The sequence below is a fragment of the Nematocida major genome (assembly GCF_021653875.1).
Source record: "Nematocida major strain JUm2507 chromosome Unknown 2389, whole genome shotgun sequence".
NCBI classification, from domain to species: Eukaryota; Fungi; Microsporidia; genus Nematocida; species Nematocida major.
Genome location: NW_025952953.1, coordinates 1 through 21,849, shown reverse-complemented (window position 1 = coordinate 21,849; position 21,849 = coordinate 1). Strand labels below are relative to the sequence as shown.

General features: G+C 46.8%; 17 protein-coding genes across 17 annotated transcripts; 10 read left to right on the top strand and 7 right to left on the bottom strand.

Annotated features, from left to right (window-relative positions):
* Positions 1-186: 186 nt before the first annotated feature.
* On the top strand, positions 187-1,383 carry NEMAJ01_0702 (uncharacterized protein; the record flags this gene model as incomplete). Its single annotated transcript, XM_047914540.1, has 1 exon — positions 187-1,383. The coding sequence occupies one exon, from the start codon at positions 187-189 to the stop codon at positions 1,381-1,383; it is 1,197 nt and encodes a 398-aa protein (XP_047770497.1).
* A 685-nt stretch (positions 1,384-2,068) lies between these two features.
* NEMAJ01_0701 (ATP-binding protein involved in chromosome partitioning) lies at positions 2,069-2,785 on the top strand (the record flags this gene model as incomplete). The annotated part of the gene is made up of 1 exon (XM_047914539.1): positions 2,069-2,785. The coding sequence occupies one exon, from the start codon at positions 2,069-2,071 to the stop codon at positions 2,783-2,785; it is 717 nt and encodes a 238-aa protein (XP_047770496.1).
* A 70-nt stretch (positions 2,786-2,855) lies between these two features.
* NEMAJ01_0700 (uncharacterized protein) lies at positions 2,856-4,016 on the bottom strand (the record flags this gene model as incomplete). The annotated part of the gene is made up of 1 exon (XM_047914538.1): positions 2,856-4,016. The coding sequence occupies one exon, from the start codon at positions 4,014-4,016 to the stop codon at positions 2,856-2,858; it is 1,161 nt and encodes a 386-aa protein (XP_047770495.1).
* A 1,105-nt stretch (positions 4,017-5,121) lies between these two features.
* Positions 5,122-5,751, top strand: NEMAJ01_0699 (uncharacterized protein; the record flags this gene model as incomplete). Its single annotated transcript, XM_047914537.1, has 1 exon — positions 5,122-5,751. The coding sequence occupies one exon, from the start codon at positions 5,122-5,124 to the stop codon at positions 5,749-5,751; it is 630 nt and encodes a 209-aa protein (XP_047770494.1).
* NEMAJ01_0698 (uncharacterized protein) lies at positions 5,723-6,397 on the top strand (the record flags this gene model as incomplete). Its single annotated transcript, XM_047914536.1, has 1 exon — positions 5,723-6,397. One exon carries the CDS (start codon positions 5,723-5,725, stop codon positions 6,395-6,397), a length of 675 nt encoding a protein of 224 aa, XP_047770493.1.
* A 1,681-nt stretch (positions 6,398-8,078) lies between these two features.
* NEMAJ01_0697 (uncharacterized protein) lies at positions 8,079-8,687 on the top strand (the record flags this gene model as incomplete). Its single annotated transcript, XM_047914535.1, has 1 exon — positions 8,079-8,687. The coding sequence occupies one exon, from the start codon at positions 8,079-8,081 to the stop codon at positions 8,685-8,687; it is 609 nt and encodes a 202-aa protein (XP_047770492.1).
* Positions 8,688-8,709: 22 nt separating this feature from the next.
* On the top strand, positions 8,710-9,486 carry NEMAJ01_0696 (solute carrier family 39 (zinc transporter), member 1/2/3; the record flags this gene model as incomplete). The annotated part of the gene is made up of 1 exon (XM_047914534.1): positions 8,710-9,486. One exon carries the CDS (start codon positions 8,710-8,712, stop codon positions 9,484-9,486), a length of 777 nt encoding a protein of 258 aa, XP_047770491.1.
* Positions 9,327-9,650, bottom strand: NEMAJ01_0695 (uncharacterized protein; the record flags this gene model as incomplete). The annotated part of the gene is made up of 1 exon (XM_047914533.1): positions 9,327-9,650. The coding sequence occupies one exon, from the start codon at positions 9,648-9,650 to the stop codon at positions 9,327-9,329; it is 324 nt and encodes a 107-aa protein (XP_047770490.1).
* Positions 9,651-9,861: 211 nt separating this feature from the next.
* Positions 9,862-10,656, top strand: NEMAJ01_0694 (solute carrier family 39 (zinc transporter), member 1/2/3; the record flags this gene model as incomplete). The annotated part of the gene is made up of 1 exon (XM_047914532.1): positions 9,862-10,656. One exon carries the CDS (start codon positions 9,862-9,864, stop codon positions 10,654-10,656), a length of 795 nt encoding a protein of 264 aa, XP_047770489.1.
* A 166-nt stretch (positions 10,657-10,822) lies between these two features.
* On the top strand, positions 10,823-11,632 carry NEMAJ01_0693 (uncharacterized protein; the record flags this gene model as incomplete). Its single annotated transcript, XM_047914531.1, has 1 exon — positions 10,823-11,632. One exon carries the CDS (start codon positions 10,823-10,825, stop codon positions 11,630-11,632), a length of 810 nt encoding a protein of 269 aa, XP_047770488.1.
* On the bottom strand, positions 11,541-12,398 carry NEMAJ01_0692 (NEDD8-activating enzyme E1; the record flags this gene model as incomplete). Its single annotated transcript, XM_047914530.1, has 1 exon — positions 11,541-12,398. One exon carries the CDS (start codon positions 12,396-12,398, stop codon positions 11,541-11,543), a length of 858 nt encoding a protein of 285 aa, XP_047770487.1.
* NEMAJ01_0691 (signal peptidase complex subunit 3) lies at positions 12,398-12,850 on the bottom strand (the record flags this gene model as incomplete). Its single annotated transcript, XM_047914529.1, has 1 exon — positions 12,398-12,850. The coding sequence occupies one exon, from the start codon at positions 12,848-12,850 to the stop codon at positions 12,398-12,400; it is 453 nt and encodes a 150-aa protein (XP_047770486.1).
* A 241-nt stretch (positions 12,851-13,091) lies between these two features.
* Positions 13,092-13,529, bottom strand: NEMAJ01_0690 (dUTP pyrophosphatase; the record flags this gene model as incomplete). The annotated part of the gene is made up of 1 exon (XM_047914528.1): positions 13,092-13,529. One exon carries the CDS (start codon positions 13,527-13,529, stop codon positions 13,092-13,094), a length of 438 nt encoding a protein of 145 aa, XP_047770485.1.
* A 349-nt stretch (positions 13,530-13,878) lies between these two features.
* Positions 13,879-15,954, bottom strand: NEMAJ01_0689 (translation initiation factor 5B; the record flags this gene model as incomplete). The annotated part of the gene is made up of 1 exon (XM_047914527.1): positions 13,879-15,954. The coding sequence occupies one exon, from the start codon at positions 15,952-15,954 to the stop codon at positions 13,879-13,881; it is 2,076 nt and encodes a 691-aa protein (XP_047770484.1).
* A 186-nt stretch (positions 15,955-16,140) lies between these two features.
* On the bottom strand, positions 16,141-16,905 carry NEMAJ01_0688 (DNA repair and recombination protein RAD52; the record flags this gene model as incomplete). The annotated part of the gene is made up of 1 exon (XM_047914526.1): positions 16,141-16,905. The coding sequence occupies one exon, from the start codon at positions 16,903-16,905 to the stop codon at positions 16,141-16,143; it is 765 nt and encodes a 254-aa protein (XP_047770483.1).
* Positions 16,906-17,152: 247 nt separating this feature from the next.
* On the top strand, positions 17,153-18,343 carry NEMAJ01_0687 (uncharacterized protein; the record flags this gene model as incomplete). The annotated part of the gene is made up of 1 exon (XM_047914525.1): positions 17,153-18,343. The coding sequence occupies one exon, from the start codon at positions 17,153-17,155 to the stop codon at positions 18,341-18,343; it is 1,191 nt and encodes a 396-aa protein (XP_047770482.1).
* A 1,073-nt stretch (positions 18,344-19,416) lies between these two features.
* Positions 19,417-21,015, top strand: NEMAJ01_0686 (uncharacterized protein; the record flags this gene model as incomplete). Its single annotated transcript, XM_047914524.1, has 1 exon — positions 19,417-21,015. One exon carries the CDS (start codon positions 19,417-19,419, stop codon positions 21,013-21,015), a length of 1,599 nt encoding a protein of 532 aa, XP_047770481.1.
* Between the last annotated feature and the right edge of the window lie 834 nt (positions 21,016-21,849).

Here is a 21,849-nt window from a genome sequence, read left to right as displayed (position 1 = left end):
GCATTTACTGCACACTACATGCTAACTCTTATTATTTCTCATAGACTGCTTATCATTTACTTGGAACTTATGCTACACTACATGCTAACTCTTATTATTTACTGCACACTACATGCTAACTCTTACTATTTGTCATAGACTGCACTGTAAATAATTTTATACAAATGTGTGTTTTTTTTTGCCTGCATGGATACAGTCATTGTAGCCTTTGAGACGCCTTCTGTTCTCTCCCTGAAGTCTCTCTCTGAACTTTCCGATGCCCTTCCCTTCCCCCTTCGCATCTTCCCAATGCAAATCCAAAACGGAAAAATCGCGAAAAGGTGGGCCCTCACAGGAACCCGCCCCAACTCCACATTCACCCAGAAGGAGGAGAAGTCAACCACCCTAAAGGAGTTCATATCCCAGCTAAGAAAGTCTCCCTGCACAATTTTGGTAGACTTTTCAGACGAAACCATCACAGACCTCCACTTCAGAATATCCTGCAGGGACTCAACTATTTCCACGTACTGTAAGGGCCTGAACCTAAAAGTCTCCAAAATTTCCAGTACGTGTTCAGGTATTTTCCAGGCATCAGACACTTTCTTCAGGCGGATAAGCATCTCTCTCGTGGGAATTCGCATGCGGAATAAAAACGGGAAAAAAGTCTCCATCGACATCCCCGTGAGTCTCCAGGGAGTAAACTATACTCTCCCACAGCAAATGACGATGATACAGAGCCAGCCCCAGGGTCTTCCCGTGTGCATCTCCACAGTTACTTCAAAGAGTCTTCTCCTGGAGAAAGTCCTTTCAAAGGGTGCCCTCTTCTTTTCAGGTTCTATCTCGGAAGTGCCTGATTTTAAGATGGAGGAAATTCCAACTGAAAACCTGAAAGATCGAGGAAATGAACGGGGAGAGCTTTTCCTGCGGGTAGAATGCAGTGGGGCAGTGATTCTCTGCACTTTCTTCAAGGAAGCCTCTAAAGTCACGCTTTTAGACTCGTCTCTCCCGTGCATGAAGGCTTTCTACGTGTCGGAGTATCTGAAGCACGTGCAAAGGAAGTATACGGACGAACTTGCAGTGATTGTCTCTGTTTTCTCGGATGTAAGCGAGAGGAAGGACTTGGATGCTGTCCTTATGGGGGAGATGCAGAGGATAAAAACCCTCCAGGAAGAGAAAAGAAAGAAGGTTTTGCTCGGGATAAAGGACCTGATTTGCACGTTGAAATTCCCAGAGAGAGACGATAAAGGCTTTCTCCTGCTGAGTATGAAGAAGATATACCATGAAATCCTGCGAATGCAGAAGGCAGAGGTCGTAAATGCTCCGAAGAGGGATATATACGTGATCCCCGAGGGAGTGGGGCCTGCTTCTTCCCTGCACTGCCTCCTTAAGGAGAGGGAGAAATAGCCTGAATTCTCAGGGAAGAGGAAATACCTGCATAATAAATACACAATAACGGAATAACCTGAATCTGCTACTGAATGATAGATAGTATGTGAATAATAACTGTATAATACGTATCTAATACTACTCTAGTCTTAATACTATTATAATACTAGTCTTAATACTACTATTATATCTATGTAGTAACTGTCTAATACTACTACTAGTCTTAATACTTATCTAATACTACTACTACTATTATACTACTACTAGTCTTAATACTATTATAATACTATTATATCTATGTAGCAACTGTCTAATACTACTAGTCTTACTATTACACTATCCAATAACTATGTAACAATACTTATACAATACTACTATCTAATACTACTAGTCTTAATACTATCCCCTTGCTATTCTAGCAACTGCCTAATACAGTTAGGACTATACACAGGTGCTACTGCAGTAATACGGGAAGTTCTAAGTGGAAAATTATCCTTTATTCGGGTTATTCGGGCTATCTAGTATTCTTTGTCTGGTTATAAAGCCCTTTCATTCAGTCCGTCCTAACAACTGCCAATTTAGGAGTAACCACACTTGCACCGTACACCTCTTAATGCATACTATTTACTCTCTTCCCCTTCTACTCTTTCTCCTTCTACTCTCTTTCCCGTGGATAAATGCGAGTGAAAAGTGAAAATTTTATATGCGAATAGTTGCAGTCTCCAGCGGAAAAGGGGGCGTGGGAAAGTCCACAGTCGCATTTCTCCTTGCAAAGTCTCTCTCCCAGAAGAAACGAGTCCTTCTCCTGGACTTTGACATAACAGGCCCAAGTGTGAGCACTCTTATGAAGAATCCAAGCGAGTCCGTCATTATGAAAGAAACTCTAACTCCAATTAAAAAAACAGATACACTTTCGTACCTGACAATTGCAGCTATGATCCCGATAGACTCTCCCGTTATTTGGAAAGCACCAAAAAAGCTCTCTCTTCTGAGCCTCTTCATGAAAAGTGCAGATCCTTCACTCTTTGACTTTCTTGTGATTGATATGCCTCCTGGGAGCACGGATGAGCAAAACTTTCTGTGTGAAATTTCAGGTGCTGAGATCGTTATCGTTACAACATCGCAGAATTTGGCCCTGGACGAGGCTGAGAGCGTGATTGAGGTTTATAAGGAGGCTGGGAAGGAGATTCTGGGGGTTATTGAGAACATGCGGGAAATGGCATGTCCTGAATGCGGGGAGAAAATTTCCGTTTTTTCAAAAAATGGCGGGAAAATGCTTTCTGAGAGTGTGGGAGTCAGGTACCTGGGACACATTGACCAGATTTCCCGGGTGGAGGATCTTCCTGGGCTTCCCTCCAGTGTATCCAGTCTTTTGGGCCTTCTCCTGGACGATGAGACCCACCCTGAAAAATCCGAATAACCCGAATATATTTCCATATCGGGCAATAATAACGGTATAGTACCTGAAAAAATAAAATAATTTACTACATTTACGTTGTAAGATGGAATGCCCACATGTTGAGTATCCCATATAGCTCCGATGCATCTAAAACCCGGATCTTCTTGACCTCTGTCTTCACATCGGAAATTTGCTGCAGTAACTTCCTGCGATACGATGCATCCATTTGCCAGATTCCTCTCGTTAGTCTCTTGAGAATGTCCTGTGAGAGCTTAGCCTCTTCCAGGGCGTAGGCGTATACGTGCCTGCTATAATAAAAAAACCAAATCCTGTACGGAATCGAACCTTCGCTCTTTTCTATAGGAACTCCCCCATCCCCACCGGAGAGCAGCTCAGCAGGAAACTGCCGGACAACCTTTGGCTTTACAATGACTCTAGAAACACTTTCCCGGGAGACAATTCTGCGGATGTTTTCCTGCAATAAAAACAGCAAGTCTACAGCATACCCAAAAAGCACGTGATTATTCACCTCAAAGAAGGAAGCACCTGATTTTTCCATTTTTTCTGGGAAGATCAAAAGATCAGTGCTTTTGCTGTAGTTAGTGAGGATCATTTGATTTTCTTTGGAAAAAGTTTTATTCTCCTGGGAAAGCACGCGCAGATTTTGTGCGAAGTAGTTTACGTTGAAAACGTAGATGTGCAGGATGAGGGAGAGCAGCGCGTACGAGAGAAAGGCGTCTACCGGGGAATGCGTGGGGAAAAGGGCCGGGAAAATCCCCAGGAAAATCAGGTGCGTTTTTGTATAGATTTTTTTCAGGTACGAAAATATTCCTGTTTTGGCGGGTAAAATTTTCATGCCTGAAATTTCCATATATAGTAAGCCCGTTAGAATTTTGCAGGTTATGAAAATATTTGCAAAGTCTTCAGGTTCCACCTTTCCCGCCCGAATCACCAGCAAAGTAGCACCTACCGTAATAAATAGCCCAATAAATACAACTGTCTTGGGAAGCACGTACTTTCCCGAGGCCTTCACAAGCCCGTAAAACAGAAGGGAAATAGCTTCTAGCGAAAGGAATACGGTAAAATCAACACAAAACAGGGAAACAGGCTTTTTAACCAGAGCCCACAGAAAGTGCACAAATCCATTGTGCTTCCATAGAAGTATCACAGAGACAAAGTATACAACTATTCCCGTGAGAAATACTGTGGTGCAGTTGGTTCTCTTTGTAAAGTCCTTGTACGAAGTTATCATAAAAATTTGCAGAAAAAAAAAATAAAAAATAAAATTTACAAAATAGAAGCACTGCGCAAGGAAGCCCCGAATAGCCTGAAGAGAATCTAACTAGTTCAAAACCTGAGGAGGAAAAGCTGTGCAGAATAAAAGCTCAATCCAGACAGAAAGCGCACATGGTCTAGGCAATACTTTCTACGCATTAATGTCTATGTCTTGTTATTTACTGTGCAGTGTGTAATATATATTATATCAGCGCATTCCTCTGCTTAATGCACACTACGTATTAAGTGGCCATTGCTGCTACTTCCTATACACCACAGACTATGTCTCGTTATTTACTGTGCAGTGTATATTGAATACTGCACATAGTGCACACTGTGCAACAAATAGCTGAAGAAATTTCTTGCTATAGGAAGCAAAAAGAGAAAGCAGCACAAATACATCTTTATGCTTACGCTGCAAGTGCGCTTTAAAAACCTGTTTCAAGCGGGGAATGCTCACTCTCTGGCCTGACTCCGTCTAGTAGCACCTTCCCACCTATGCTACTTCCATTATTTGGCCATTCGCAGAGGCTTCACCCAATAATACGCGTTACTTAGCCCTTTCTTCACTCGCGCACTTTCAGTCTCCCCCTCAGAGAAGCTTTCACCCGCGTAATATCCACATCTTGCATGCTTCATGGCTTATCTACGCATACCTTTATTGGGATCTTTCGAACTGCTCACACCATCTTCACTTAAACTGCTTTGATCGCATGGAGTGTCTTGTATGCTGAAAGCACAGTTGCTCGTAATTCGTTATTGTTTATTAGGGTTAATTAAGGAGTTAATATAAATTAGACTTTAGGAGACAAATTAAACACACATGTATCTAAGCAGTAGAAAATTAATAAAGACCGTGAATTTCACATGACTCATTCCTGTATTACAACTTATGCAAAGGAGTAGATTAAATACATAAGCATTTAAGCACTCCAATAAATAATAAAGACGTGATTTTCGCTAGAAATTCCACTGTTGCAGCTAAAATTATTGTGAAGTAAAGTCTATCACTATGATTATTCTGCAAGTAAGCAAACCATCGCCCTAAAATGCATATTTAGCGCTTCATCCAAAAAAAAATCATGCAACTATTCAGGACAACAGCAGCTTTTGTTTTTGCTGCATGCATCCTCATATTCATTGTAATACGTGCTAGCGTAGACAGAAATGTGTGCAGCGCATATACGGACATGGATGGATACTTGGAAAACAAAAAGTCCCAAATCTCATCGCACGCTCTATGCTTGGTTGACAGCATAAATACCCCGAATAGCCGCCAACCCCTTGCGAGGATATACAGAAAGTCCGCACATACGAAGGAGGAAGGCAGAGCTCAGATTTCAGAAATAAGCTACAAGGTGCACAATAACGGAAATAAACTGCGGAATATGCTAAACCCAGGCCGCCCCACTCCCTGCCTGTACGACGAATACCCTGGGAACTCTGCAACTGACCCGGGGATTTCTACAATGGCCTGCACCATATCCAAAACAGCGTACGAGGATGTTTACACTCCGATAGTTCCTGGGTTTATACGGATAAAAGCCCTGGAAACGCTTAAGATGCTATATGTTCCGTATAACAAGGTAGACTCTGTCCTGGAGACAATAAAAAGCACAGAAAAAAAAAAGCTTGGAGCAGTATTCTATGCTGGATACGCTTCTGGATGGGATCTGCAAGCACATGGTCAGAAGCCAGATGGATCCCCTTGACAAAAAGGCTGGGTGCATTTCTTCTGTTCTGCTTGTATATGACGCACTAAGAGAAAACTTGTTTAACTGCATGTTTTCAGCCTCTTCCAAGTACAAGAGACTTCTGGCTGCGCACAAAGAGCATAAAGATGAAAACACGCTCAAACTTCTTGCTAGCTCAATTAGGACCGATCTGTATGCATCGATAGAAGCCACAGAAAGGTTCGACTTTTTAAACGGTATTTTCAGGGATATGGCACTAAGATTTCTTGAAGAAATAGCGCCTAGGAGCATGCGGATCTCTTCAGGCAGCTCCCACGATAACTTTGCGTTTTCCATTCGGAAAGACATGGAAAGCTGCGCCTCCAAGGACGACTGCATATACACGCTCTACAGGATGAAAGAAGTGCAAAAGATGAAGACGGATGAATCCTCACTTTACACCGAACTTCTAGAGATAGGATCGTCCGGAGAAGAATTCATAGAAAATGGCCTGAAAGAGTTGGATAGTATGCTGGAGAGGCTGAAGACCCGCCTGGGCACAAAGCGGCTTACCATGCAGATAGAGGAAAAGGCTCTGGATATGCTTAAAATGGAGACGGTTATGAGCGAAGTGGAAACCCTTTCGGGTGCTCTGAACAGACTGTACACCAAGAAATCAGGATAGTACGCTCTTCTAGCGCTTTATAGAGGTGCAAAACACCCGCAGAATTCGGAGTATTTGGGGTATTGTTGGGATTTATCTTTCTTAAATGCACATATTCGCAGTCCGTGCGCATTTTACACTCTTGCATAGTGCACTGCATGGATATGCTGGGTTTCTGCGCCTTCTTTAAATAAAATGCACCAGTTCATGCCGTATAAGAGTCTTTTCTCTGGGAGAGCCAGGACAGCCTCAAAAACACAGAAATAAAAGCATGCTTGTGCGCTAAGTATATGTTTCCAGAGAGCTCTTAGCTTCTCCTTTGCATGCAGAGCACATAGTTAGCACATAACGAGTACAGAAGCCCTCCGCAGGCAGAAAATGAATAAACACGAGTAGGCTAAATCCATTTAATTCAGCGATAGTTTCTCTGTGCTCGCACATGTGCTGTCTTTCACTGCATTGACAGCTAAATTGCGTATAAAAACACACTGTCTGCAGAAATATTCTTAAAGTTTGCAAAGAAACAGTACAGAGAATTTAAAATAAGTACGCTTTTTTTGGCTTTGAAAAAGCAGAGCCCTCGTGTGGAAAAGCCCTGCACAAGGGCAAAGCACCGAAAGGTCTTAAATGAAGGCAGGGAGAGAACGAACGGAACGAGCAGAATATGTTCACATTCAGCGACAATTATGCCACAGTTGACGAGAAGCTGTTTGAAGGCTCTTTTCAGTGGTCCTGCTCAGAGGCACCCAAACACACTGGCACGCGTCACAGGCTGAATCCCATGCGCAGGGAGTTGCAATAATGGAAGTAGTCATGTGAAGCATTGCCCTTTATTCGTTTTCAGCCTGCTTAAATATGCATTTAATTTGTCATAGCCCGAATGGCATGGATCAATCAAACATTAATAATCAAGAGCAACTATGCTGCTCGCATACAACATAAGGAATTCCTTTTGTTTTATGTTGTAAGCACGCGTATATCTGGATATAAATATCGTTTTTGTACAAATTCGGACATTTAAAGAGCAGAAAAATAAAGCATTCTGTGCAGTTTGCGTGCTTGCATATATTTTTGATCTAAATATTTGCGCTCACATAAGAGGTATTACAAATATATGCGAAATACACTTTGCATACATTTAAACCCGTCTGGAAAAAACAGCATGAATTTTCGCATTTTTCTAACTGCATTCGGCGTAGTTCTGCAGGCGGTGCTTTTTACCCTGCTCTATATGAAGGGCATAAAGCACATAGGCAGAGAACGCGCAGACGAAGCTAGCTATAGGGCTGGCACCAAAGCTACAGACTCGTACACTCGCCATCTGACCGAAGACGCCAGCACGAAAGTGCAGAGCACACTAAATCTCGTCTGCAGGCGCTAGAGCGTATCCCCCAGAAGAAGAGAAAATCCGTCTCCCCGTGCAGAAAATAAATTCTTTCTACTTTACTCGTCCAGTGCAACTATGGAAGTAAATCCAGGCCTGCCCCAAAAGTGCAGAGGTTGCAAGAAGGGGAAGTTAATAGAAGGCTGCGTGCAAGAGGCACACTGCACACGTGCCCTGAAAGCCATGCCTAAAGAAAGGCCGTGAGTATCCCCTAATTTTCCCCTATCCCTCCAAGGATCTTTCTCTCGTGCTTTCCTGTGCGTGCATTCTACTATTAATCTATTTCCTGCGTATTTATTACGTGCTTTTGTTTAGCCCATGAACAAACAAAAATGTGTACACTGCCGTGCAAGCGTGTCCGAGCTCACAAAAATGTCAGAGGGCGGAGGAACAGTTCGACACGCAATTTGCCCCTTCTGCAAAGAAGTCGCAGACATCTACGCAATCAACAAGACAGCACTCCCCAGGGACCTTTTTATGTTCAAGCCAGAAGCCTTCACGCACCTGGTCTTCAACCTCCCGGGAGGAAGCTTCCGAAAAGTCCTGGCGTGGAGGGCCTTGCTCGTGCTTATAAACACGCTAGACAGAGCAGCCTCCCCTGGGCCTGCAGAAATAGGCAGGGCGATTCTTCCGCAGCTTCTTGAAATATTCCTGCAGTGTGCGATCATGCACCGATTTGTGGGCTACCAAAAAACCCTCTTTGTCACGACTGCGCTCTCTGCACTTTCTCTTCTGAAGGTGCTGATTTTTTTCACATTCATTCCTATAAGGAATATTTACTACCAAATGTGCAACATTCTTATTTTGCTTATGACGTCCAAGGCGCTTTCCACATTTTTTAAGCGGGAAACAAAATCATTCCTTTCCTACATAGTGACGCTAAGGGTGATTTCAACCGGGCTTTTTTATTTCGACTTTCAAATTTAGTTTCAGATTTTCAAATTTTTCAATGAACGACACGGAAATAGTCACACTTTCAGCTGCAGTTCTCTTTGTGTTTACCCTTCTTTTCTCATACACATATAAGATTCTGGCGCCATTCATGAAGAGCTACACGTACATCAAGTGTCTAACAGGCGGGTTCATTATAGGCGTAATCCTCATAGAAGTTCTTCCAGACATATACGCAACAAACAGCCCCATCCCAATTGTGGCGACTGGTCTTTCATTCTTCCTGCTCTTTGCCATAAGTAAGCTCTACATCGAAAGAGTTGAAGCAAAAGAGCAAGACTCCATTCCCGAGGGCGCAAGCAAAAGGGAGGCCCTTATATTCATTATGGCGCTGAGTCTCCACTCCTTCATGGAGGGGCTGGGAATATCCAGTAAGAAAGGCTCCCAGCTTATCTGGTACATTGTGAGCATACTGGTGCACAAGTGGCTGGAGGCTATTATGCTTGGTACATCCGTCCTTACGTCTGAACTTTCTAAGCCCATCTGCTTTTCTTTAATATTAATATACTCTTCGCTAACATCAATCGGATCTTTGCTAGGACATTGGATGTCGTCACCCAGTGAGGAAAGCGTCGTCACATTAATCCTCAACGGAGTAGCAGCAGGCAGCTTCTTCTACATAGGATTCGTGGAAATGGTCGGAAACGAGTTTGAAACCTCCTCGGGAAAGCTCACGCGGAAAAAAACCGCGAAGAAAATTCTTTCAATGTTTATTGGGTTCTCTTTCATTACAGCTGTAATTATGGCAGCACACACTCTTGAGGGAGCAGCATGATTTAAATAAATGCAAAAATTTGCATCCATGTCTAACAGCAGCACTTTTGTCGATGTCTTTGGGATGCCTGCGCTGGTTTTTGCGTTTTCGTTCATTCCCAGCCTGCTGCCTTCTATTTTGCTGGCCTCCAAAAGGCTCAGAAGCATGTACAATAGAGCAAGCATAGTCTCTGCTGGGCTTTTATTGGCCATTCTTTTCATTGACTTTATCCCGCATCTTGTAGAAGGGGGGTGCCCCGGACATGGACATAATCACGGACATAGTCACAGTCACGGCCATGGACATAGTCACGGACATAGTCACAGCCACGGACATGGACATAATCACGGACATAATCACAGTCACGGCCATAGTCACAGTCACAGTCACCCATTGATGTCAGGACTTGAGGCTAAGCTTCACAACTTGCGGCCAGGGCTTATTGTGGCCGGACTTATGCTTATAGGACTCATTATAGTCGATCAAAGAGTCATAAAGCACCATCACTGCGACAAAGAGAAAAGCCTAAACGAAGTCAAAGGCGAGAAAATGGAGCGTGAGGACGAGCACGAAGAAGACCACAGCCACAAAAAAGACCATGTTGAAATATGCCGCATGGACGAGGACGATCACAGTCACAGTCACGGACATAGTCACGATCACAGTCATAGTCACGGACATAGAGAGTTGCCGAATAACGACGAAGAAATCAAAGGGTGCTGCACAGAGGGTCTTAAATACAAGACCACCATAAAACAGGCACTTATTTTCATCTTCATATTCTCCATACACTCAATATTTGAAGGCTTTGCGTTTACCCCGCAGCAGACCTCTTCTATTTCGCTCTTTTTGGGCCTGCTAGTGCACAAAGTGCTTGAGTCCATCACGGTGGGAATTGCTTTGTTTTCCTCCAAGTTCAAAAAAAGAGCAACCACAGGACTTCTTTTTGTATACTCAATGCTTACTCCTCTCGGAATGATTATGGCATATTACATTTCAGACATATTCAACAGCTGGCTTATTAAGGACATATTCACAGGAATAGCCTTTGGGAGTCTTTCATTCATCGTGCTTGTAGAAATGCTTCCGCCAATTGTCCACTCACTCACCAACCCCATGAAGGTGCTTTACCTCCTGGCAGGGTACGTGGTCGGCGCTATTTTTATTAGCATGGTGCACTCGCATGGATAAATAAAATCAGTTAGAGAAAAAGTGCGATCAGACGGAGATGCTTTAGGCAGTTTATGCAGTAGTGCGTGGTACACGCAGGCAGGCGTACTCTGTGGAGTGTGCGGCAGCGTGCTAGGAGCTGGTTTTGCGTGCTTATAGCTAAATAAAGATACGGGGTTTTATTTTTATGTATGATAGAGAGGAGTTCATGTGCACTAGCAATAGCAAAGACATCAGGCTCGTCGTGGCTGAGATACAGCGAAAAGGCGAGCTGCTTATGTACAACCAGGGAACTATTTCTGTGGCCATGCAGGTCTTTTACAGGATGGTCTACGCTCTGGGGAACAAAGAGAAAGCGCAAAAAATAGACAGCCTTGGGTCTTTGCTTGTAGGAGTTCTGAACATCGCAGAGAAGACCACAGGAACATTCCGAAAGATCTCTCGCGTTGTCATAAACTCCCACCTCGTCTCGGGGTTCGCCCTGAGGAACGAAGGAGTCCACAGAATATTTTTGCACGAGAAGGAGATCATCCAATTTGTGTGGCCGCACAGAAACATGTACAAAGAAGTCTCCGCACAGTCTCTTCTGCAGACAGAAGTTGTAATATGCTCTCTTCTGAGGTTTGACTTTTTCTTCACCGACCTGCACTGCGTCCTGTGGAGGCGCCTCAAGAAAAAGAAGCACCCCGAAAGCGTGCTGAGCACAGCCTGGATTATCCTGACAGATGCCCTCTCCTACCCTTTCCTGGAGTACTTCTCGCACAATCCCCTGCTCCAAGCGGTTGAGGCAGTTGCCCTGCGCGTGGAAAAGTGGGAGCACGAGAAAGCCCCCTGCAAAGACCCAGAGCAAGTGCAGATGATAGAGAGCGAGATTCTCCGAATATATGTGAATAATTGCAAAGCGACTATTTTTGCTCTGAGCACAGAAAACACTTTGGGTCTCTTTCAAGAAAGTGCTTTTGAAAGTGCGGGCGCACATCCCCAGAGTAGAGAATAAAATTTCCAGACGGCACTTTCTGGAGAACAAGCGCAACTGTGCTTGCCATAATAAAAGATATTGCAGGTGTGTTTGGCTGTGCTGATTCTTCTTCGATGCGAGAAACGTCGTTTTCTGTCAGGTGCACTGCCGGAGCGTACATCCGGTTGTACTCGCAGGCAGCCCTCGCCCGTGCGCCCTCCTCTCCCTTCGCGTGCTCTCTGTAGAGAATGCTCATCACCGCGGAAGAGACTTTCTCCCCCGAGGCGCTCTCAGGGGGGCTTTCCCGGATGCTGCACAGAGGAACTGCCTTCTTCTGCGCGGGAAAGAGCCAACGTATGCAGAATATGCACGGGCTCTTCCCACGCACAAAGAAAACATGCCCCAAAAACCTCTCGGTTCCGCTGTCTATGTACAGTGCCCCCGTGCAGCGCGACTCCATAACAACGTAGTAGTAGAAGTTTACTCTGCTCTCGTACGAGTCCAGCGCAGATATGTATACGTTGCACGCTAAAATGCTCTCCGGTATCTGCTCCGGGCGGTCGATGTTTATGCTGTGCCTCTCCACGCGGCCAGTGTACCCCTCTCGCGCGAGAAGATCCTGCGCTGCTTCTGTCTTGTGCTTTCCCACATCAGCCTCTCTGTACAGCTGCGTGGGCAGGTTGCACGCCTCCACAGTCTCCATATCTATAAGGCATATTCTGCTGACTTTTCCGCGAGGGATCCCTGCCAAGGCTTTTACAATCGCAGACCCTAGACCGCCCAGTCCTATGATGCACACGTCCATTACTTTGAAGGCGTCGAAGAAAACTCCGCAAATGTTTTACTTTTTATAATGCCAATGTATGGAAAATACGACCCTTTTAAGACATACGTTCCTGCAGTAAGAGGCATTTTGCTGTTTTTTGTGTATGCAACTGCTTTCTCAAAGAGAGAGGCAGTCTTTTCCTTCTTGGCCAGAGTGCTCCACACAGTCTGCTCCACAACCACGCCGTTTTCCTGGGTTTTGTGCACTAAATATATGTATGCCTCTTTCACATTGTAGTTTATGGTTTTGCTTATGTCTATGTTTGGCGTAAATACCATGCACGTTTTGCTGTTTGAGTGTATGGTGGGCGTGCACTGGGGCGTGTCTCTGTTCAGCAGCACAGTGCTCGCAAATATTATGAAAACCAGCACGCTCGTGTACGATGCAATCAGAGACAATAATTTGCTGAATCTTTTGCTTGCGGTGTTCATACGCGAATATTTAACAAAATATATTTGAAATTAATATGCAAGCTGCAAAAAGGTAAAAGTGATCGCTTTTTAATTGAAGCGCTGCAAAGATCAGGCTGCAGGGTTTCGGGATATTCCAGAAAAACCCGAATGCGTGCACGCTCTGAAGACAAGCTAAGCGCAGGATGCGTCTTTTTGCAGGGCTTTCTAGGGGTTTTGAGCACGTGCTTATTTATTTCCCGTGTGCGCCTTCTGTGGGGTGCTACTTTCCGGTGGAGCCGAATCCGCCCTGCGACCGTGCAGTGCAGCTTATTTCGCTGACAATGCACGGAGCGTCTGTAAAGACCCGAATTAGAACAATTTGCGCAATTCTGTCGCCCTTTTCGTACGTGAAAGGAAGGTCGCTGCTGTTGTAAAGAAGAACGGAAAGCTCGCCTCTGTAGTCAGCGTCAATCACGCCTGCCATCGTCATTATCCCGTGCTTAAATGAAACCCCGGACCGAGACTGGACTTGCCCATAGTACCCCTCCGGAATCTCAACGGACACGCCCAGATCAACCCTCTGCCTTTTTCCAGGCGGAATGACTCCTCCGCACTGCGCGTACAAGTCGTATCCAGCACTTGATCTTGTCGCTATTTTCGGGCATGTTGCATCCTGTGTCAGAAGCTTCACTTTAAATACGCCTTGCTCCCTTGTCATTATAGGACACGAATAAAAAATAGAGACATTTATGCACGAAAACAAGCAGGGCAAGAGCGCACGCAGAAACAGGCGGTAGCTCGCCAAAGAGCAACTGCGCAGCCTTCCTTTCATCGCCCCTACTCCAACAAAAGCACGTCTTTCCGCATTTTTGATGCTAGCAAGTACATTGTGCAGCAGCCCTCTGGCGTCGTATGATGGTGAAATCTAATTTATTTCTCGCACGGCCCTGCTGAGCTCTCTATGAAAGGCGTGCGTGTAGGCAGACGCCAGCAGCACTTCTAGCCCAGGAAAGACCTTCTTTTCCTGCCTAGCCAAGTACCTGCGGCCGTTCTGGCGTGTCTTGCGACTAGCTGATTCCCAGCACCTTTTTAATCTTTATAACGGTCATCCAGTCTTCCTTTGCAAGTGCGTCCTTGAAGTTTTCCTTCAGCAGGTCTATGGACTCCCTTGTTATTCTGCTTACAATCTCGTCTGTCTCAAAGAGCTTCCTGCCCACTATGATGGGCTGCTGTGTTGCGGATACCTCTACCTTTATGGAAGCCCGGCCCTCTGCAGGAATTTTGTCGTTCCTGGGCTTTACTTTTGTGTCCTCCAGAATGCTCGTTACTTTTCCTATGCGGACAACTTCCCCGTCGCGCACAACGGCAAGCGGAGTTCCCAGCCGCAGTATACCGCCCACTACCTTCACGCCCAAAACAAGGGGCGATCTTTTTGTGAACACGCACCCAGGCAGGATCTTCAGTATGCACGGGAAGATTACTTTATCCTTTAGCTGCTCCTCGGCCAGAACCCAGTGCGCCTCCATGTGCTTTTTGTACTTCTCTGTCAAGTGGTATATTATCTCTGCGGTCAAGAAGGTGACCTTAAGCTCCTTCCCCAAGGCGAGCATCTCCTGCGACGGAAACACGTCAAAGCACAGCATAGCCGCATACTCCGGGCGCTTTTCGGATATTGTGGACACCTTTATCACGTCCTTCTTTGAAATGCTTCCCACGCCCACGGTTCGAATCGGGATGTCTGCCCCCTTTAGTATGGAGATGAGCGCCTCCAAAGCTCCCAGTGTGCTAGCCTGTGCGTGTATTCCGTCTTCTCCGACCACGTCAAAAATGCTCCCAGACGTCGTCTTGTTGTTTCCCGAAATAAAGTTCTGCACGGTTTCCCGGATCTGCGCGTCTGCCTCCTCGATCAGGCTGTCTACCTCGCTGTCGCTCTTTGCCACCGCCAGCTTGCTCCCTGCAAGCACGCCCTCAAGCCTGGGCGCGGATATTCGCACCCCAACCGCTGCCTTCACGCTCTTGTTTTCCTTGTACTTGGACTTGACTCTGGTCTCCTTCATGGGGTTTGGCGTCAGCAAGTGCCGGATCACTGTAGAAACAGCTCCGTTCTGCGTGCACACCACAATCCGGTCGCCAACCGACAGCACTCCATTCGACAAAATCACGTCTATTGTCGCTGCTTTCCCCTCCTCAGACCGAGACTCCAGAACCATGCACTGCACCGTCTCCTCAAACTTTACTCTTTTGAGGAGGTTTGTCTCCACAAGGTTCAGAAGCACCGAAAGCATGTCCGATATTCCTTCCCCGGTCACGGCAGAGGTGGGCACGATGTTTACGTACGCCTTCGGGTTTGGGTTTTTCATGAAAATCGCGGAGTTCAGCCCGATGCTGGAGAGCTCCAGCTGTATTTTCTCGTACCTGTCCTTGAACTCCAGCTTGGCTGCCTTGCTCTGGCTCTTCAGCGAGAAAGGCGTGTCTGCCGACTTCCACTCGTTGATCCGGTCTATTTTGTTCAGCGCAATGATAAAAGGCGTTTTTCGGCTCCTAAGAAGCTCTATGCTTTCCTTTGTCTGCAGCTCAAGCCCGTGCATAATATCAACCACAAGCACAACAATGTTGCACATCGAGGACCCTCTCGACCGCAAATTCGAGAATGCTTCGTGCCCCGGAGTGTCTATCACGAGTATTCCTGGCAGCTTGTCCGACGTTATTTTGTACTTCTTGGTTAGCTCGGCTATGGGGATGTACGTTGCCCCGATCTGCTGCGTTATTCCCCCGGCCTCTGAGAGCTGCACATCAGACTCCCTTATTCTGTCCAATATTTTGGTCTTCCCCGTGTCGGCATGCCCCAGAATGCAGCAAATCGGACTTCTGTAGTCTGTCTCCATCTCTTCTGGCTGCTTGGCCTTCACCTCCACCTTTGCCCTCTGAATCACCGGCTGCATCGTGAGCCGCTCCAGCTTGCTAAGAATCTCTTTCTTCGCAGACAGTTCAGGCACGCCCTCTTCTTCGCACCCCTCCTCGGCGCACTCTTCCACGCACTCCTCCACATACTCTTCCTCCTGGGCCGGCTCTTCATTCATCTCCGTGTACATGTCGTACATGTCGTCTGTGGCTCCTTTCTTGCCTTTACTCTTTTTTGCCATTCCCGTAAAATTTATTCTTCTTTTATGTTTCTCCTAGCGCAAATCCAGCTCCTGGGCACTTTCATCTCGTCCTGTTTGGGCGCGCTGAAAACAAGCTTGCAGCCTTTGTGCGCTGCGCCTGCTGAGTAAACACGGGGCTTTTCTGGGCTTGAATTCAGCCTGTCTTTCTGTCTTGCGCGAACACGCCTACTCCGACGATAGAAAGTCCTCGAGCGGCTGGAGACTTTTGTCTGCGGGCGAATCTTTCTTGTTGTGTTTCTGCGGGCCTTCTTGGGGGCTGTCCGGGCCTTCCGCAATAGAACTCATCTTGATTTTGGGCCTCTGCTCGAAAAGCACGGGGCTGGCGCATATGCTTTCCAGCTTCGGCGGCATGTGCCTGTATATACTATCTACATCTGTTTGATATTTGCCAGTCTGTGCACTTTTGGGGGATCTCGTGGACATCCGTTTTACTTTTGTGGTCGGGCGGATCAGGGTCTCTACGTTGATCGGGGTCTCTATCTTCTTCACCTTTTTTATCTGCTTTACATAGCTTTTGTCGTTGCAGCACGCGCCAAGTGCTTGCCCAAACTGCCGCAGGGTCCGCTTTATCGAGTCTGTAACTGCTGATTTGTACGCATTCTTTTTCGCCCTCCCGATGCCTTTTACTCTTTCAGCCATCCCCACGCCTATGTCCTCTCGAAATGCGCCATCTGCCAGCGTTATTCTGCACTGGGCCATAGCTGTCACTGTCACTTTATCGTCCGGAAACTCCTCTATGCTCATGTTTGTCACGGAAAGAATCTTGGAGGACCAGCCATCATGTCCGAATATCCGGTTTGCCATGTTTATGGCTGCAGACCCTTCTATGTAAGGCTCTTCTGCATACCCTGTGTTTTTGAATGAGATGTACTCTGGGCCCAGCTGTCTGTCCAGCTCGGTCTTTTCATCATTCTTTGAGTTGCTTTCCATTCGCAAGCAGTTGAGAAAAATAAATAAAACTGCTATATATGCACGAGCTCTTTACGGGATTTGCGCATGCAGCAGCAGAAAAGCGCAAAAACATTCCGAAAGGCTTTTTTTCTAGCGAGAAGATGCGCAGTCGTAGAAAAATGAAAAATTCCAATCCCCGGCAGAGGCGCCTCTTTTTTGCTTATTTGGGCTTATCTCGGCGCAATTTAAGCGTTTATGACCTAAAAATATTTTTACAAACCCAGAAATGATTCTAAACAAAGAAAGTCAACCGAATGATTTAGAAATGCGCATAAAATCGGCAATTAGCGCATACTCCCACAAAGAGCTCCAGACACTAACAAAAAGATGCCCGCATCTGCAGGAGATTGCACGCACAATTCTTATAGCAAGAACAATGATCTGCGACTTAGCGCTTTCTCCGGATCTTCCAGAAAATAGCTACCTGTGCAGAACTCCGCTGCTCAAAAAGATAATTTTGGAAAAAACCCAAGCAATTGTTGATGCGATAGCAAACAAAGACGCACTTGCCCATATATCTTGGGCGAATGACAGCCTGTGCATTCTTGCGCAGGAGTATGCATCTGCATTCAAGTCTGGGCTTGCCGAGCTTAAAACGCACATACAGTGCGACCTGGTAGCGGCAATCGGCATGCACTTCACGGAAAAAGAGGCCAAAACATTCAATATGTTGCACAGCTATTCGGACATCCTGGAAAACGACAAAAAAGGCACTCCGCGGCTGATCAAGGCTTTGCAGATACTTAGAAGGTGCAAGAAAGGCTTCCTCAGAGTGTCTTCCAGCGGCGAGATTGAGTCCAACATAGGCAAGCTAGGCCTTACATCGGACGAGATTCAAACTCTGCGGATTCTGTGCATGAAAAAAGTAGACACGCTGGGGCCCATATGCATGCTGGAAGACTGCTTAGGCACTAGCCCAGAGGCGTACAGAGACGGGCTGATTCTCTCTGCATACAAGCTGCTTGGCATGCAAAGATCCCGGCCCATCGGACACATTGACGAGCAACCAGGAGGAACCAGCGACCTTTCACAGGAGGAGTGGAAAATAGACATGAACCCCGAGAAAATAATTAGCGACGAGGAAATAGAAATTGGCAGTCTTATACGCAAATACTCACCATTCATCAGCGACGAGCTGCAGAAAGATCCCAGGCTGGCGACTCTGCTGATAAAATACAAAAATCTCCAAAACATCGCGGTGGCCAGCAAGTTTGACCCCCAGCCATACGGCAAAGAAGACACTCTATCCGATGATTCTTTGGGGCTGGCCATAGATCTCTCTGTTAGGCGCGAAAGAAAAGACTCGCTGGTTGGCGCCGCCATGGTGGGCATTTGCACGCTTGGCATCAGCACTCTGTACCTTTTGAGCTCCTCGCTTAAAGCAGCAGACAGAGCCGCACAGGCCATTATGAACTAGAACTTTCCACTTTATTTTAATAAACAGAAGTGTAATTCCAGCCGAAATTTCTGCAAGCAAACACTTTTATAAAAGCAAAACCGTGCACCCATATTGTCTTGCATAGCACGTCTGCACTGTATACGACTCGATCATGCGCTGGCATTGCGTTTTTTTCTTTTACACGTGCTAAAAGAATAGACGGCTCTAAACCTCAGACTCACCGAGCTGCCTTCTATTTCCTTCTGTCTCCGAACTTATTCCAAGAGCTGTCTGTCTTTATTAGGGCAGGCGGAAAACTATTTGGAGCAGCAGCTGTCTACATCATATTTTGCCTGTACAGCAAGAGCTTCCACAGCCAGCAGACTAGCACAAGCCATTTAAGCAGCGCAGTAAATCCGTGCTCATCTTGAGCCCGAGTGCGAGGTTTTCTGCCTGGAAAGGGCGTGCTGCTTCTAAAGTGCAGAAGGCAGAATATGCGTGTCTAAAAATAATAGAAGGTTTTTGTGTTTAAAGAAGCCTTTTTCTACAAAGATGTCGTAAATCCGGGCCATGCTCGCACTATTGTCTAAGGCAATTTCGAGTAAAGATTTATTAACCTTTGGAGAGTTCCCCGGCTGTCGATAATCGATTGACTTACTCTTATGGCGCTCTTATATTTTCGCATCTGAAATTGAACTTTCTCGCGCATTTATGCTTGAGCGATCTCTAATGATCTCAATTTCTTCGCATCCATATCGTAAAAAGTCTATCCTGATCTTGCCTTCTCCGATCTTGAGAAAATTCCAATAATTCGCCACAAAAGAAATAAACTATTCGCACGGCCGTTTCATATACAACTAGCAGAACTTAACTATTCACTTTTCGCTCGGATTTCGCATGCTTTTCCTCGCTGAGCGCATGCAGCGGTGCGACTATGCACGTGGCCAGCCCAGCGAAAACTCTGGGCTTTCGTGCTGGCGTGCGTGCTTCAAAATCGGTGCTCAGACAATTCGGCAGTTCTTTGCATCAGCCCAGCCGAATTTTTCTGCGCGTGTCACACAGACACAACAAACAAACACAGGCCAAATAAAAGCATGTGCATACGGCCATTTATGTACACCCTGACAGGAGCCCTTATAGAAAATGCAGTTTCTGCAGAGAAGTCGCCCCTGCAGAGAGCCAAGGAAAGCCTATCCTCGGGCGAGAAAAGGCTGATCATAAAGGCCTTCCACATAATGTCCACAAAAAGCATTTCGTACAAGGAAAAGGCCCAGCTGTTCCCGCAGGTTCTCAGCCTGATCGGGCACGACGCCATTGAGGTGAAGTGTCTTGCATACTCTTTTGTTCTGCGCTCCCTGCGGAGCGACTCGAGCCTCCTCATCCTGGCCGTCAACACAGTCAAGCAGGAAATAAGCGGAGACCTCGAGTACAGAACACCCCTGCACGCGCTGAAAACATCCCTGGCGTTTGACTTTATATCCAAGGTGAAGGACCCGGAGTTCCTGAACCACTTCTCGTACGAAATTGAAAAAAGCTTCTGCTCGAGCTCCGACATCATCAGAAAGTCCGCCCTCCTGGCAGCGCCTGCTCTGTTTGCCGCGTTCCGGGAGACAAAGACATGCGCAATCCGGCAGGCCCTCGACGAGAAGAGTCCGGTCGTTCTTGGCGCTGCCATTTCTGCGCTTGTCTCCATAGAGAGGCAGGCTGCAGGAACCTTTTCCGAGAGCGACCTGGTGCACTGCTTTAGAGTTCTCTGCAAAAACAGGCAGGGCATTGAAGAGACGCACGGAAACTTCCCCCTTCTCTTTTCGCGCCTGTGCAGGCTGTTGCAGGCCTCTGTCAACTGCAGCCTTCTGGAGACGGCAGCGCTCGTGCTGGAGTTTCTCCCCCTCTGCGCGCTCAAGGAGCTGGCGAGCATGCGCAAGGAGCTGCTCGCGCTTCCGGTCGTGGAGAAGATCGCAAACAGCATGAGCAGCTACATTGGGACGCGCAGCAAGACCGAAGCTCTCGAGTGCATTTTGTTTCTTTTGCAGACACACGCAATAAAGCTGGAAACAGACCCATTTGTCGCAACAAGCGAAGACACGCCAAAGGAGAAGATTCTGAAGATGCACATTCTGTTCCGCATAAACAGCAGCGAGGGCCTCGAGGAGATTGTCTCCAGCCTGCGAGACCGAGACTGCACATACAATGCTGCATGCCTCCTGCTGGAAATGGATGCGCTGCGGGAGGAGGACGTCCGGGAGGGCTTCCGCTGCAGCGAGTCTAGCATGCTGCGAGCGCTCTATACCAAGCACCCGCTCCCAGAAAAACTTTCTCCCACGGTGCGGACTGCACTTGCAAACATGTCAAATGTCTCCGAGAAGGAGGCGTACCTCTTCCTGGCAGGATACTACCTCAGCGAAGTCCCAGACGAGGCGAACCGCATAAAGAGAATCCGAAACGCAGCGCACGGCATACTCTACGGAAAGAAGGAGGAGAGGGAGAAGCCGGAGGAGCACCTGGAGGAGTACCTGTACTTCCTCCTGAACATGTATGTTCGCGGAGTCCTGTCCAAGGAGAGCTGCATCCAGCAGGCAGGATCTGCCTTCTCGGACGAGCAGTTCATGCTGAACAAGTTCATGCACTTGGTCGACCTCCCAGACAAAAAGCACCTCGAGGACGTAATAGCATACAAAAGGGTTTTATACAAAGTGGCCCGCATTCCCTGAACAGCAGATCTCTGCGGCTAAATAAAAGCAAGTGCAAACACCTTTGTCTTCTGCCCGCGGGCTGTTTTCTTTATTCTGGCGTGCAGCCTCTTTCTTTTTTCTCCTTTTCCTCTTCTTCCTTCTGCATGCATGCCATTCTATGGAAAATGTCTCAGCACCAGAGACGACGCGGCAGTGCTCAGAAAGCATGCGCTGCACACATCAGCCCTTCCCGAGCACTGCTGCATGCCTGGCCTGTGCCTTCCTGCAGAAAATCAGCAGAAAATCCTGAAATTTGGCCCCTTCCCGAGCCAGTCGGCCTCTGCCGCAGGCGTGCTCTTGCAAGGCTTTTCACAGTTTGTTTTTCCGCCGTGTGCCACTGTACAGGGCTTTTCGCGCATTTGCCCGGAGCGTGGTCTCGAAAAAACAAATTGAAAAAATTTGGTGCAGGGTGCCTGAAAACGCGGCTGCGGGGGACTTTTTCTTTATTTTTTCGAATTTTGGAGAAATAAAAGTTCCGGAAATTCCCCATTTCCTGCATTTAGCAGGTTTTAGAAGCTTCTGGAAGAAATATATTTCCAAATGCAGGCATTGTCCCAGTATGGTAAATTCTCGTCTATAAATACAGAATGTTTTTTTACATTCAGGCAGGAAGTGTAAGAGACTCCTCACTCCTATACTATATTTACTAGTCGGAGTGTCCGATCACTCGGCACTTCTTGTCCTCACTTGCACGTGGGCCCCGTCCACAGCCCGATAAAGAAATCATCAGCAGCCTGATTGGCTGGCTGCTAGGTGTAAGGAGTTAGTAGGATGCTGCTCCTTTATGTTTTAACCTCTTCTCATCATCACCTT